Source organism: Anomaloglossus baeobatrachus, chromosome 4 (assembly GCF_048569485.1).
Source record: "Anomaloglossus baeobatrachus isolate aAnoBae1 chromosome 4, aAnoBae1.hap1, whole genome shotgun sequence".
Taxonomy (NCBI): domain Eukaryota; kingdom Metazoa; phylum Chordata; class Amphibia; order Anura; family Aromobatidae; genus Anomaloglossus; species Anomaloglossus baeobatrachus.
This window is the reverse complement of record NC_134356.1, coordinates 550,876,833-550,893,088: the sequence shown is the minus strand read 5'-3', so window position 1 is coordinate 550,893,088 and position 16,256 is coordinate 550,876,833. Positions and strand designations below refer to the sequence as shown.

General features: G+C 41.2%; 1 protein-coding gene across 2 annotated transcripts in view; it reads right to left on the bottom strand.

Annotated features, from left to right (window-relative positions):
* Window positions 1–10,386: 10,386 nt before the first annotated feature.
* MCTP2 (multiple C2 and transmembrane domain containing 2) overlaps window positions 10,387–16,256 on the bottom strand; it is a 239,582-nt gene continuing 233,712 nt past the window's right edge. For both annotated transcript variants that reach the window (XM_075345977.1, XM_075345978.1), the window contains exon 23: window positions 10,387–13,164. In XM_075345977.1, the coding sequence (XP_075202092.1) occupies window positions 13,096–13,164 (69 nt within the window). In that variant the 3' untranslated portion in view covers window positions 10,387–13,095. The remainder of the gene's footprint in view (window positions 13,165–16,256) is intronic.

Below are 16,256 nucleotides of genomic sequence, written 5' to 3'. Positions count from 1 at the left end.
TTTTCAGAGCATCCCCACAGAGCCTTTTTTCAGGAGTACCCCTCAGAGCCTGATGCAGAGTGCCTCTACGGAGCCTTTTTCCCCCCCAGAGTGCCCCCCACAGAGCCTGGTGCAGAGTACCACCACAGAGCATTTAAAAAAAAAACAAAAAAAAAACAGTACCCCCCAGAGTATTTTCTTAAGAGTAGCAAGACCTGGTGCACTGTATGCATCCAATCCGCATCTTAACTCCAAGATTGACCACGTACTTATGTGAAAAGTCAGTGTTCACAATTAAGTACCGGAAATGAGGTGTTTGGATTCGCTCATCACTGGTGACATTGCATTGGCATTGACATTTGATTTGCCACAGTAGTATTTTACTCTGAACTTGTAGCTTGCTAGATATGAGGCCCACTATTGCTCAAGGACTCCTAGCCAAGCAGTGTCCAGGTGTGTTAGCGGATTATTGTCTGTGTAGACAGGTAATCCTTGAATTTTTCCGTAACGCCTCAGAGAAGCTCAAGCAGTTTGAGCTTCAATGAACTGCAATTGTGGTCATTCTCCTCAGCTCCTCTGAGACTGTGGCTGGCGTAAACAATTGAACACTCCTTGTTGTCCTGCACCTGGGACTAAACAGCTCCTAGTACTTGGATGCTAGTAACTCTATACAGAAGGAATTGGCGAGTGTAATCAGGATATGCCAGAATAGGTGGTTGAGTAAGAACGGCCTAAAATGTCTGGAATGCTTGATGCTCAGTCCAGTTCACTAAAAGCTTTCAGTTGAGCAAAAGTGACAGAATTTCCACGAGAATATTCATTTTCCAGGACACGGCTGGCTAGGGTCTTTATGTCTGCAAAGGTTAGGTTGGCATGCTGGGCAGCAAGCATGTGAAGTTGGCTCTGCAGCAGTTCAGATCCCACCCTTCTATAAAGCAGTCTATCAGGATTTTGTCAGATTCCACACTTTCATGAAGGTCACATTGTAGCACAGCAGAGAAAGCCTCTTTGAGGGATAGAACAGAGTCCCTTAGGGTCCCAGCAGACTGTTGTCTTGACCTCAGATGAATGCGACATCCTTAAGACCGTTTCACAAGGATTTGCTCAGGCGTTTTTTCTCTGATGGATGGCAGTAGTTCGCTCCACTTGCTGTTGGAGGGACCTTCACAAGTTGGCTCCAAGTTGTGACACACTAGTGGTACGGAGATACCATTCCCTATTGCAGGGGGTAGGGCAGACAGAGTTTATGGTGTAGAAGTCACAAAGCACTGGTTCCCACCAGAGGCGAACAGAGAAACCAGTATCAAGGAGAGCACTTATTCAGCCTCATCTCACCCGACTGTACAAAGCTTCACTTCTTTGTAAAAGCAATTATATGGTGAATGATGTCTTCCCAGCATGGACTGATATAGAGGTCCTGGGAGTAGTAGTGCTTACTTCTTCTCTCTTGACTAGCCAGGACAAGAGTGGACTGGTTTGTACCCGCTCACAGGAAGTGTGTCAGCACTGAGGTGGGAGGATCCTCCCAGCTCTTTCCATGGCTGTGTTGTGAGGAGATTGAATACTTAACTTTCATACATACACTGACCAGTAGATGGCAGCAAAGTACAAAGCAAAAAAAGTACATTTATCAGTCCTCAGTGTACGCAAATTACAACATATAATGCATTAGACACTTCTTAAAGCTAACCAGTCACTCACCTGTGAGGTGGTCGGATACATTTTGGATCAATGGGCATCGCTGCTCTTGGGTCCGGTACCTTCTCTAGCCTTGGGATTCTCAATCTCTTTCTTGCTTTGTGTGGGTGACGCATGCTATGTCATCCACACAGCGCCCTCCATTGTGCTCCTGTGCACTTTGCTCTGCTCTAATAAGGGCAGAGCGAAGTGCTGTAATGCGCAGGCGCAAGAGCGCAATGCAGGGTGCTGTGTGGATGACATAGCAAGCGTCATCCACACAAAGCAAGAAAAAGGATGGGGATCGCAAGGATAGAGTAGGCGCCGGGCCTGAGAGCAGCAACGTCCATCGGACTGGAATGTGTCGGACCGACCCGCAGGTGAGTAGGTGACAGGTTCCCTTTAACTCAAAGTGCCCAAAGTAATTATGGCACACTGGAACAGGTCCACAGCCACATTACATCTGCTTCACTCAGTAGCAGTAGGATCAGTACCGGGATACCACAGATCTGTAAGGGTTTCTCATTTCATGCCTTCAATATAAACATATTGATGTATGATAAAGATTTTAGTATAAAAGGAGTTACCAACTAGTGGATTCGCATCGGTTTTCTGACAGTTGAGTGAGATTGTACACCATTGCTCCATTGTTCTGAGTTAAAGAGAACTAGTCATGTGTAAAAATGCTATTTACGTGAAGATTGATGGCCCAATTTATCAAGACCAATATTTTTCACACCGGTCTTGATGAGGGTGTGTACTGGAAGCAGACGCTCCTGATTCATGAAGAAGTGCACCTCCTTATTAATTAGATGAGCTGTGGTGTCTGCCTCACCTCCACCCCACATCCATCCATTTTGTCAGAGCTGGGAGAAACTGGAGAGAAATTGACAAAAGTCGCAAAATTTATACACCTCAGAATGATGAATCAGGCCCATAGTGTTAATCTGCAGGTAAAAAGCATAAAATGCTGCATGGCCGTCTTTCTCAAAGCACAGCTGCTGGAAGTGGCGTAACTAGAGTCCAATGGGCCTCTTGTGCAAAATTAGGATTTGGGTCGCCATTTCATGTTGTTCAGATGTATGGACCCTTGTAGCATAAAATCTATAAAGACATATTTTGCCCTCCCCCATTATGCAGTAATGTCCCCCATTCTGAGCCCCTTCCAGGTATATATGACCTCCATCTTGGTAAAGATGTGGCCAGTCCTGATATATACAGCGGGTGAAATAAGTAGTGAACATGTCCCCAATTTTCTAAGTTATAATATTTCTAAATTTCTCACTAAATGTTGGTATCAACCCATCTAATCCACACAAGCAAAGAAATCAAACCGTGGATGTCCGTAAATTTAGTAATGTGCAATAATAAGAAATTACACAAAGGAAAAAGTATTGAACTCACTTACTGAAATGTATTTAATACTTCATACAAAAGCCTTTGTTGGTGATGACAGCTTCAAGATGCCTCCTGTATGGAGAAACTAGTTGCTTGCATTTTTCAGATGTGATTTTGGCCTATTTTTCCACACAACACTTGTAATCCTGAAGGTCTGAGGGGCTCCTTATATAAACTCTGAGCTTTAGTTCCTTCCATACATTTTCTATTGGATTCAGGTCAGTTGATTGGCTGGACCATTCTAGCAGTTATATTTTCTATTAAACCAATTGAGTCGTTCCTTGGCTGTGTGTTTGGGATCCTGGTAGATGGCAGCAGATATTTATTATGAATGTCTTAGCACATTTGTCCATTCATCATTCCTTCAATTTCATGAGGTTTGCCAGTGTCATATGCTGAAAAACAGCCCCACGCCATGTTACCACCTCCAAACTCCACGGTTGATAGTGTTTTGTGGTGCTATACAGTACCTTTTGGCTTCCAAACATGGTGTGTATTATGGCATTAAAAGACTTCAATTTTGATCTCATCTGACCCCACTATATTCTCCCCGTATTTTACAGGCTTGTCTAAATGTTGTTGAACAAACTTTAAAGAGAATCTGTCACTGGGTTTTTGCTCCACCATCTGAGAGCAACATAATGTAGACGGGAACTCTGATTCCAATGATATGTCACTTACTGAGCTCTTCAATGTCATTTTGATATAATCAATGTTTTTTCTGCTGCAGTTATACAGATCTCATTATTATGCTGGAATACCTGGCAGCACACCAAGTAGTCCTTTAATGATAATCTACTGCTGATAAAACGGATTTTATCAAAACTACACAAAACTGCCCAGTAAGTGAAACACCACTGGAATCAGAATCTCTGCCCCTATATTATGCTGCTCTCAGATTAGGTGGCAAAATCCTGGTGCCTAATTCTCTTTAAATGTGCTTGAACATGCTTTTTGTTCAGCAATGGAGAGATTTACTTGGTGAGCGTGGATAGAGGATTTGGAGGAGGCGTGCATTACGTGGTTTCTTTTGTAGCTCTCCACAGGTGATCCTCAGCAGAATAAGGTTATGTTCATCCCAGTAGGCGTCAGGGATGATCATGCGGGACAGCTGTTTTGTATACGCAACCCCCCCCCGCCCATCATCCCGTCCATCAGTCAGCGCCAGCTTCAGCGCTGAGAGATGATGGGCATCGGGATGCAGTGAGAAAAAAGTAATGAGACTTCAGCTTACCATAGGCAACTGCGCTCCAGGACTTGCAGGTGCTCGTGGTCCTCCAGACCGGCCAGGCTGGTATATAGCTGAAAAGAAGTGAAGGGTGGACCCAGCACCACAATCCAGTATGTTAAAATATTAAAAATCCAACTGATCCAAAACTTGAGAGAAGACGCATAGGCGCACCTTACGCGTTTCGGACAATAAAAACAAGTCCTTAATCATAGGTGTAAGGACTTTTTATTTATTGTCCGAAACGCGTAAGGTGCGACTATGCATCTTCTCTCAAGTTGTGGATCCGTTGGCTTTTTAATACCCAATACATTTTTGATATTTTAACATACTGGATTGTAGTGCTGGGTCCACCCTTCACTTCTTTTCATCGGGATGCAGTGCATGTGAAGAGAGATTATGAGCGGGCCCACGTGGTCACGGTAGGCGCTGCTACAGCCTGCTCCTGCCTCTGATGACCCGCTGCTCCACCACCACCACAACCCCTTTACCACAGCCATCGGACTATAAGACACCCCCCCCACTTTCCCCAAAAATTTTGGGGGAAAAATGTGCGTCTTATAGTACGAAAAATATGGTATTTGTTTTTGCCACGAAAAGTCTCAGAATTACTATTCTTCAAATAGTAAGGACCTTACATTTTAAGCTAAATCCTTACACGGGAGCAGCATTAAAAAGGCTAAAAATACACCAAATCGCCTTCTCCCACAGGTCAGTCACATTGAGTTCAACGGTGTATGTTGCTTTCTAAATCCTGATTGTATTATCATTTAATTTAAAATTGCATGCATGACCCTACATAATCTTTATCCTCTGCTACATTCTGTTGTTGCTGCAGGTAAAATACATTACCTTCACGGTCAGAGATACTGTAATAGACTTTATCCTTGAAAGAAGGCAAACACCACGCTGAATTCAGCATCCCAGCCATGACAACAAGTGTTTTGCATATGGCAAGTAAAAAAGCTGGGGCTCTGCAAAGTGACAGCTCCAGAAATACATGCGTTACTATCAGAGAGATGTTCATATTGGAGATTGTTGACCAAAAGAACACGGGATTTCGCAAGACTGACGTTAGAATCAGAAGGAGTCTTAAATACACTGGAAGATGATGCCGCAAAATTTATAAAGCAACGGAGAATGCTACGGAAGCGAATATGCTGGAGTGTAAACATTAAGGTGGAATTTCTTATCCGCTGAACTACAGTTTTCTGGGATAAAAACAAGTCTCAAAAGTCAACCATCATTTGTGCAAAATGCTGAGCGTTTTTCAATTTAGCAGCGGCCTCCTCTCCCACAAGCGGTGGGCAGAGCTAGGAGCAAAGCCAATCTCGGTCAGACAGATCAACCACCATTTAGAAAAGAAATACTTGTAAATGATAAGAAGAAATTGCACCAGTTCATTTTGTAGGTTACAGACAAAATAAAAAATGGCTGGTTTTTTTAACCCTTAAAAATAGTAAGAAATAGAAAAAAAAACCCCTTAATTTGCACTATATTCTAATGCATTTAGAACACAATTAACATTTTAGTTTTTATACAAGGAGGAGAAACATTTAGAAAAGCTTATAAAGCCATTATGGCATTGATTTTCAAGTTAAGTATATCAGTATCATCAGGTCTAAGATCCATTAAAGGGGTTGTCCACTACTTTTACATTGATGGCCTAGCCTTAGGCGGGCTTTGCACGCTGCGACATCGGTAACAATGTGTTACCGACGCTGCAGCGATAGTCCCCGCCCCCGTCACAGGTGTGATATCTTGTGATTGCTGCCGTAGCGAACATTATCGCTACGGCAGTTTCACATGCACTCACCTGCCCTGCGACGTCGCTCTGGCCAGCGACCCGCCACCTTACTAAGGGGGCGGGTCGTGCGGCGTCATAGCGACGTCACACGGTAGGCAGCCAATAGAAGCGGAGGGGCGGAGATGAGCGGGACGTAATCATCCCGTCCACCTCCGTCCTTCCGCATAGACGGCCGGGACGCAGGTAGGAGATGTTCCTCGCTCCAGCGGCTTCACACACAGCGATGTGTTCTGCCTGCTGGAACGAGGAACAACATCGTACTGTCGCAGCAGCGGCATTATGGAAATGTCGGACCCTACACAGATTATACGATAACTACGCTTTTGCGCTCGTTAATCTTATGTAAAAGGCTTTACACACTACAATGTCGAGAGCGACGCCGGATGTGCATCACTTTCGATTTGACCCCACCGACATCACACCTGCGATATCGTAGTGTGCAAAGCCCACCTTAGGATAGGTCACCAATGTCTGATCGGCTTGGCATAGGCACCCGGCACCCCCGCCAATCAGCTGTTCTCGGTCCCGACAGCAGGCGGCCAGGAATGTTCACTTCCAGAGCTGATCTATCTTCTGATAGTGGCCAGGAACTGCACCTTCACTTTCTATTTGGATTATCATTGCACTACTATTAACTTTTTGGGAAGAAGGATGGAGATAAATTAAAAGTAAATACCAGTTCTGAAAGTTTACTTTTTTTATTAAGGTACTGTAAACTTGACATGTTAACTTTTTTCCTTGGGTCATCCATTTAGGTGGATATTTTAAAAGTAAATTAAAATATGCTATTGACAAAAGTATTGGTATTGGGATACTTAAAGGGAAGGCGTCATAACAAAAAAAAAAAATTAAATAACTGAAAAAATGTAAAGTATTAATGTTTTAATGTTTTGTTTAAATAATGTTTTTAATTGAGCAAAACATAAAAAAAAAAGTTTGATACTTTCCACTGTTAAACACTAGGGGGAGCAGCTTCTGAAATCCTACAGAAATCCCACTGTAGAAATAGCCTGGATTACAGCTGCAGTAAAGTGGGCAGAATCTGCTCTCCTGTGTGTGATGTCACACCTCCCCCTCCCAATCTGGGGGTTTCCAAAGAAACAGAGAATGAAATTTAGGATCACAGTAAGGAGCAATTTTGCTGGTGACCAGAAATGTATAAAGAGTCACCAAGGAAAGCAGGAGTACCACACAGGATAGGATTAGATACATGGCTCAGCAGACAGTATCACACAGGATAGGATTAGATACACAGCTCAGCAGATGGTATCACAGAGGATAGGATAGGATTAGATACATAGCTCAGCAGACAGTATCACACAGTATAGGTTTAGATTCTGTCTGCTGAGTTGCTGTATCACACAGGATAGGATTAGATACAGCTCAGCAGGCAGGATCAAACAGGATAGGATTAGATACACGGCTCAGCAGGCAGAATCACATAGGAGAGGATTAGATACACAACTCAGCAGGCAGTATCACACAGGATAAGATTAGATACACAGCTCTGGAGACAGTATCATACGATAGGTTTAGATACAGCAACTCAGAAGGCAGTATCACATAGAAGAGGATTAGCTACATGGCTCAGCAGACAGAATCACACAGGAAAGGATTAGATACAGCTCAGCAGGCAGGATCACACAGGATAGGATTAGATACATGGCTCAGCAGGCAGTATCACATAGGATAGGATTAGATACATAGCTCAGTGGGCAGTATCACATAGTATAGGATTAGATACACAGCTCAGCAGACAGTATCACACAGGATAGGATTAGATACACGGCTCAGCAGACAGTATTATATAGGAGAGGATTAGATACATGGCTCAGACAGTATCACATAGGAGAGGATTAGATACATAGCTCAGCAGGCAGTATCACATAGGAGAGGATTAGATACAAAGTACTGTAATCTAATTGACTGGGAAGTCTTCCTACCCCACATTTGACTTAATTCTGCCCTTATTTTGTGGAGAATAGATTTGTGGGGGGGGATTGTGTACTGTACTAGAATAAACAGTGTCATAATTATACATCATTTTTTTCTCTTTATAGTGTACCTCCCGCACACCAACACTTCTATTGTAAGCTAATGTGCAGTGTAATTTGTCTTTTTTACTGTACAGTATTTTGTATTAGTGTACTGTAATAATTTTATATGAATACAGTACATTTTGTATTACTGTAATAACTTTGTATGAATACTGTAAATATTTTTGGGTTGTGGAACGAATTGTCTGCACTACAATTATTTCCTATGGGAAAAATTGCTTTGATATAAGAGTAACTTGGTTTAAGAGCAGACTCCCGGAATGAATTATGCTCGTAATCCAAGGTTCCACTGTAACTAAATAGTAGTAGCACATGTAAATAACATAGGGTACTTGGCTAACACGGTTTAATTAAATATGAAAAAAAAAAAAAAAAAAGTGTAATCGGCATCCCACCACAACAAGGTGTACCCAATAAGAATGGTCCTACCCTAGTGTTAACCCCTTCATGACTTTGCGATTTTCTTTTTGTACCTTTTTTTGTCCCCTACTTTCAAGAGCCATAACTTATTTTTCCATCACTATGACTGTAGAAGGCCTTGCTTTTTGCAGGACGAGTTGTAGGCTTGAATGACTGCTCGCAGTTGCGTTCACAGGAAATTTGTCCTGACAAACAAAAGGGATCATTGGCTGACCCTCGGCTGTCATGACAGCCCATTAATGCCTTGCGATTACGTCACGGGGCTGCCGATCAGAGAGATCGACACGCCCCCTGTCAACGTGTGTTTGATACTTCTGTCAGAAATTGACAGCTGGATTTAATTGGTTAGCAGCCACGAGTGGATCTCGCCTGTTAGAGGCACGTCAGCTGATCAGATCAGCCGACGTGCAGGGAATGATGCAGGCTCACTGTGCGAGTCCTCAAAACAAGGTGTATTACCTGACGTAAATTATAAGTCATTGCTTATGGAGGGGTTAAAACCATACGTTGTGTCAGTGACGTCAATGTAAATAAGGGCAGAGAAGCAGTGTGCTCCGACTACAGTACCTGTCTATGGAAAGCTGTTTAGATAAGTGCCCATCACATAAGGAGGGATCACCCCCCCCTAATTGGACTGTATATGACCTACCTAAATAAGGAACTAAACCTCTTATACTGTACAATACACTTTCCTATACAATGTACTGTCCAACACAACTGTGCCTTCTTGAATGTAAAAAAAAAAAAAAACAAACCCACCCCTCCCTGTATGGCTACTGATCAGGGCAGAATGCTTTTTATAAAGAAGAAAAAAAAAAGAAAAAAAAAAAAAAGGATGAAGCGATGATGAGTGGAGATTTAATTAGGTGGCAATCACGGTTAAGAAAGCATGGAAAATGCCAAATCTACAAAGAGCTAAACTGGCAATGATAAATGCAGATGTCTCGCATTGACTTGGGATAGAGCAGAACCTGCATTTCATGTATTGTTTTGTACGAAGGATATTTAATGAGCCTTTATGGTATGCGAGGAGTCATGGATCATGAAATAAACATTTATAGCAAGTAAAATAATGTGCAGAAACAATTTTGGTATAGTGCAAATTGACTGTTAGTAATTTGTTTGTTCTACAAATACACAAAGAATGTTGCACAAGTTATTTACATTTACTGTGACTATACTATGATTGAGAATGAACTAAACTTGACACACAGGCCTCGAGAAGCTTACTTTCCTTATGTTCTTAATGAGAATTTGTGAGCAGATCTCCTCCCAAAGATAGTATGACTACTAGAGCTGCAGTCCCCAATTCCAGTGCTCAAGGTCCAAAAATATATATCATATCATATCTTAAGGATTTATATAAAGGGAACCTGTCACCAGAATTTGCGCTATTAAACTAAAAGAATCCCCTTCTGCAGCTCATGGGCTGCATTCTATAAAGGTTCATCTTGCTACTGGCCCCCCTTTCAGACCTAAATAACAACTTTATAAAATATTACCTTTTGCTATGGTAATGAGGTTTGCTGGCCCCGTGGGCGGGCTGGATTTCGTCTCTTATCCCCCGTCCTGCCGCTGTTCGCCGCCCCCCCCCCAGTGTTAATTTACATAATGAGGCAGCCGCCCTCATCTTCCGCAGTGGTCCTGAAGTCTCGCGCATGCGCAGTGGGACTATTGCAAGACTAAGCACTGTTTTCAAATCGCGAGCACCGGTGATGTTATTGCGCAGGCGCGTGTAAGTTGAGAGGTTAGGAGGAGACAGCGTCGCTATATAGACAGTAGTCTTTATTTACAAGTTTCATTTCCGTACCAAACGCTTTCTCAAACCGAAACTTCATACCACAGATTTGTGAACATGGCCCTGGCTGTTTAATCATTGACGACATGATAATTTCTTACCTAAGAAATGCACTACATTGAAATTTTGTAAAAAAAAAAACAAAAAAAAAAGAAAAAGATCCCTCAACTCTGGGATGAAGAACAGAGCATAAGTAGGATTTCTTCAAAGAGAAATATGACAAAGTATCCATGTATAGAACAGACTTCAACACAATTTTTCTTACCATTCGAAGAACCATTGGAAATGTCCAGGTTAAAATACATGCCTTTTTAGTAATAAAAGCAGCTAGAAGGCAAATTTATTTTTCCTTTTAATATAATCTAACTGATCCACATATAGATACATATAAATGAAAGTTAAACAAAAATATATATTTTTTTTTTTTTTACAAAAATACAGTTCTAACCAGAAAAGGCTATACATTTGAAAGAGCATTTAACAATTATCGAAAAATTAACATTTCAGGGATGATTAACGGTCATGTATTCTGAAAATCTAAATATATACAAGCAGACAATGTCCAGTAAACCAATATAAATGTAATTTTAATTTTCTCAACTGTAATAGAAAATAAAAAATTTGAAATGCTGTAATTTGATATATTTAGATTTTCTAAAACTAGATTATATACATATTATCAGCGTAAGACGACAAAGATTTGGAGAATATTAACTGATAAAAACGTACCTGAATTGTGCAACACCATAGATCTACATCTATACAAATTTACCAATATAAATCAGAAAAATAAAACTATTCTGACATATAATGTACGTGAACATCCCAAAAGAATGGCCAAAATAATAAGACTAAACACAATTTTATAGACTCTAAAGACAAATGGAATAAGATTTATGGAGTTTTTCTTCGACATATAAAAGATAAGGAATCTTTGGCACACACCATCTTCCCATAATAAATCAATTTCACTTTGAAAGTCTAACAACCCTTCAAATAAAACATTAAAAAATAAATGCCACAAAATTAAAAAGTAAATATAAATTCCAAAACCGTGTTAATTAGCTAAGCCTTGGTCAAATTATTATGTTTGGACAACCTTTTTAAAAAGGTTGACAACTGAGGGAGAACCCTTTTTTTTTTTTTTTTTTTTAAAAGGGGTTGTCCACTACTTGGCCAACTTCTTCTCAGAGTTTTTGCCCCCATTAAACTAAAAGCAATTGTGGTCACCATCGGTGCCAGCGCCGTTCAAGAAGTGTTAGAACACTCTATATTGGGGCTCACGTGATGATGTTACGTCATGAATGCACTGTGCCCACTCAGCTCCGGCTTCAGTCTCCCCTAGCTTTCAGACTAAATCGAACATCAAGAAGAAGTTTGATCTGTTGATGGCTACTCACTTCCTACTGATGTTTGATATGTCCGAACACAGCTGACACTGTCGGATTGGTGCTGGTACCGAAGAAGCGTATAAGATTTGTTATTTTAATGGTGAAGGGGGGGGGCAAACACTAAGAATAGGTTGTCCTAATAATGGACAACCCTTTTAATTGCCAACATGGCCTACATAAAATAAAGTATGTGGGATTCTCCCAGACCAGCGCTGTTTGTCATGTTGGCGAAGTATCTACCAGCAGAGTGCTGCAGCCCATCAGCAGCCGCCCATGAGAGTTGCAGTCCAGTATAATTGAAATGTGATAGCTGCAACTAGTGTACCATCAAGTCACTCGACTAATTTAGAATTGAAGAAGGGTTTTCATATGGTAGTGGAAACGGTTTAAAAAAACAAAACAAAGAAAAAAAAATCATTGTAACGTTCACTCATTACTTGACATCGGCCTCATCCTTGAAATCTTTCATGGGATTTTTGTAGTGTTCAACAAAGTTCTAGAAATAGATTACATAAATATATTCCTTTTATATTACTATTTACAGTTTGGCAGTAAGGCGCAGATTATATTTTTCCTCTTAAATGTATTCCAGCTTTTGCAAATAAAGGGTGTTCGTTATATAATGAAAAATATATTGGAGAATCAAGTAACTTATCAATTCATCATGATTTTCAAGACCTTTTTTTGCAGTCATTCATAAGAAACCTTCACATTTTCCTCCAAAAGGATAAAAATCTGTTGTGATCACATGCTGGACACTTGGTAACTGTGCCGTAAAAAATTTTTAGTCCATCCCATGGCCAACGGAGATTTCCATCCATTGGAAAAAAAAAAATAGACTTTGATTTCTTTTATTTGTGCTCCTTTATTTGCTAAAAGTGTATTAGCCCTTCATCTAAGAAAATCAAGTAAGCTTAGTATTCGGCAGCTCACATGGATTGTGCAACTAAAGGCGACTTATAAGAATACATTGTGCAGTTACTGAGGAACACAGATATTTTTGTAGACACAAGGTAACAGCTTTCAGTGTTCAGGGCTTTTGTATAGTAAACTGCAGGCTTCGTTTATGGATTGTGTCCTATCATGGTAAACTTTTTTTCCTCCCTTTCCAACACACAAAAACACTTGCATACACTTACAAAAAGGACATTACTATTTTGCACCCATAAATAAAGGTTCAACTGAAACCCGTCAGAAACCTGCATTATTTATGGACAATCTTAGAGGAACACTCTGGGGGGAACCCGCCCCCTCGGATCCTGTTCTTTGGTTTTATTCAAGTTCCAGGCTTATGATGCACTAGTGCACCATTTCACACGGATAGAGAATGTATTCATGAGCTACAGTCCGCTTCTCTTCTTTCTCAGGGCACCTAGGTTGCTGTAAGGTTTCAGCTCGGCATATTGGACCTGAAAAAAAAAGTAAACAGACATGACGTTTGCTATTAAGCAATTCTAGCTTTCTTCAAAGTGAGTTAATGGCTCCCCAAGGAGATACTCAGGGAATCCACAGAACATTCGGGGTAATGAATCATTTTCAAAACATAAAAACACTGAGAATTAATTGGTAGCCGGAATGGAGGTACTTCTACATGTGCAAATATTAAGTGCAGATCTTATTTTAATGAGACTGAACGTTTTCTAACAGATTTTAGCATTGGCAAATAGGTGTCTTTTTTTCTGACTTACGGCTATTACGACGTGCTACACAAGTGAATTAAAAAGCCCCCAGGGAAACAACAAAAAATGCACATTAGTGAAGTGTAACAAGCCTTACTATAAGCCTATAAATAAGAATGACAAGCAGGGAATGCAAGAGGAAAGCAACACATCCATTGCACAAAGTGCTCCGAAGAACTCAGTATGCTTGGTCTAACAGACTCACAGTCTACCACTTATGTGTTTTTTATTCCTATCATTTGGGACAGGTCAGGGTCTGCTTTGTAAATTCAAATAGACGGGTACACAAGTGAGAACAAAAGAAGGACTGCCTGTCTAAGGCAAACTAGACCTAAAAATCATACTCTGTTTGCAGCCATGTGTGCCACCACTGGAAAACCCATTCTACCTAATCAACACTGTCAGTTAGATGCTAGGTGTGTTAGGTGTGTCCAGTGCAGTTCTGAAACACATACGCGTGATATCGGGTTTTTTTCTCTACTCTGCTATATAATAATTTGATCCATAAAATGGATCTGAGTAAAGGTACCGTCACATATAACGAGATCGCTAACAACATCGCTGCTGAGTCACGGTTTCTGTGACGCAGTAGCGATCCCGTTAGCCATCTCGTTATGTGTGACATCTACCAGCGATCAGGCCCCTGCTGTGAGATCGCTAGTCGTTGCAGAATGGTCCAGGCCATTTTCTTCAAAGGTGATGTCCTGCTGGGCAGGACACATCGCTGTGTTTGACACTGTGTGACAGGGTCACAGTGACTGCTGAGATCGTTATACAGGTCGCTACTGCGACCTCCCATCGACTTACCAGCGATCCCTATCAGGTCGCATCGTTTTCGGGATCGCTGGTAAGTCATTGTGTGTGACTGGGCCTTAATAGTACAGTGAAGACTAGCAACAAATGATGCTTTCCTCATCTATGTAAAGAGGTCCACCTAGGAGATGATGCAGAGTGGGGAGCAATTTCTTGCCGAACATTCCTGAAGGTCGGCATCACATACCAGTACAGAATAAGCAAACCTACACATTACTCTCCATGATATTGTGAGATCTGCAAAATATTAGGTTTAATATACACAACCATAGCTTTTGTGGCACACTAATGTCTATTGGGTGACTACTCCTACCTATGCCTCTGGAAAATCATGCGAAGACCCGGTATTATGAGCATTAGTACCTAGAAACATTACTAGGGGATTATATATATTATGGTATGCCAGACATGTGACATGCCTGTGACTACCTAGTACAAATTTACTAGGACTCCGGTATTTCCATACAAGCGTGAGGCTTGACAAACATTATTTACCAAGCTAAATTGCAGGTATACCATGCGTCAGAGATTTCAGCATTTATCCAGTGGCAACCCCATAAAATGGCAGCTACTGGAGGGCCACAAATAGAAATGTTTAAAAGAGCAAAGCTTTTGGTTAGGCAGAATTCCACTGCCTTCTTCCCCGAATTGTAAAGCAAGCTATGATAGACGGCAGAGTGCTCATGCTACCGCCAGCGCTCCCCAAACACACGGACGTTCAGCTTAGCTGAACACGTTTTAAAATGGCCAGAATGTCCCCCATACACAACTCCCTGTCTAACAACCTTGCAAACATTGGTGGGTTTATAAATTCAGCAGCTACTTCAGTGACAGTTGCATCTGAGCAGATAATCTCTGGGTGCGTATTCATATGGATTCCCGCCCCCCTGCCACCTGTTCCTCCCTCTATGGTATTATACAAATACATACATACATATTATATATATATATATATATATATATATATATATATATATATAATATATAATATATAATATATAATATATATATATATATATATATATATATATAACATTATACAAACAATTCACTTTTTTGAAAGACCTGTGGTGAGGTCGTACCCATATGATCAGAAGGGGCGGGGCCTCAGCCAACAAGGCTGGATACCAACTCACATGGGTATGACCTCACACAGGTCCTTCAAAAAAATAGTTTGAATAATACTTACCATAGAGAACAGAGAGAGGGAGGAACGGGGGGGGGGGGGGGAAACCATATGAATACCCACCCAGAGATTATCTGCTCAGATGCAACGGTCACTCAAGAAGCTGCTGAATTTATAAACTTCACTTTCTTGGATTTGAAAGCCTAAACATCCGAGCTGACCACTAATGGTATGTAGATAACCAGCCTGATAGTGCCAGTATAGCACTGGCTTTAGCTTATATATGAAAATCCTGGTGATTGGTTCCCTTTAAGTATTAAAAAAGGATAAATTTGTAACTTGTACTAAAGGTAAAGATTCCCAAATACTTTTTAATAAAATATAAAATAAAAAGACTTTGCAGCCACTATGAATGTTTCATAGATGACATTGAGTATCATATTTTCAGAGTTTATTTTAAGCACAAATTAAAAAGGGAACCGGCCACCAGATTGGTCCCTAATAAAAACTGAGGCCACCATCAGTAAGCCCTTTTATACAGAATTCTAGAATGCTGTATATAAGAGCCCAGGCCGCTCTGTACAACATTAGAAAAACAGCTTTTATTATACTCCACTGTGGGGCGGTATCCAATGGGCATCGCTCATCTCTGGTCTGGCACCTCCTATCTTCTTTTGATTGCTGCCGTCCTTCCCAGCTCTATATGGATGCTGCATCCTACATCATCCACACAGAGGCCCCCACTGCGCTCCTGCACACGCGCACTTTTCTGCCCCAAGCAGGTCAGCTCAAAAGTATTGTAGTCCATATGAGCGGGCGGTCTCAACTTTACCTGCGAATTACAGGACTTTGCCCTGCCCTCAGCAGGGCAGAGACAAGTGCG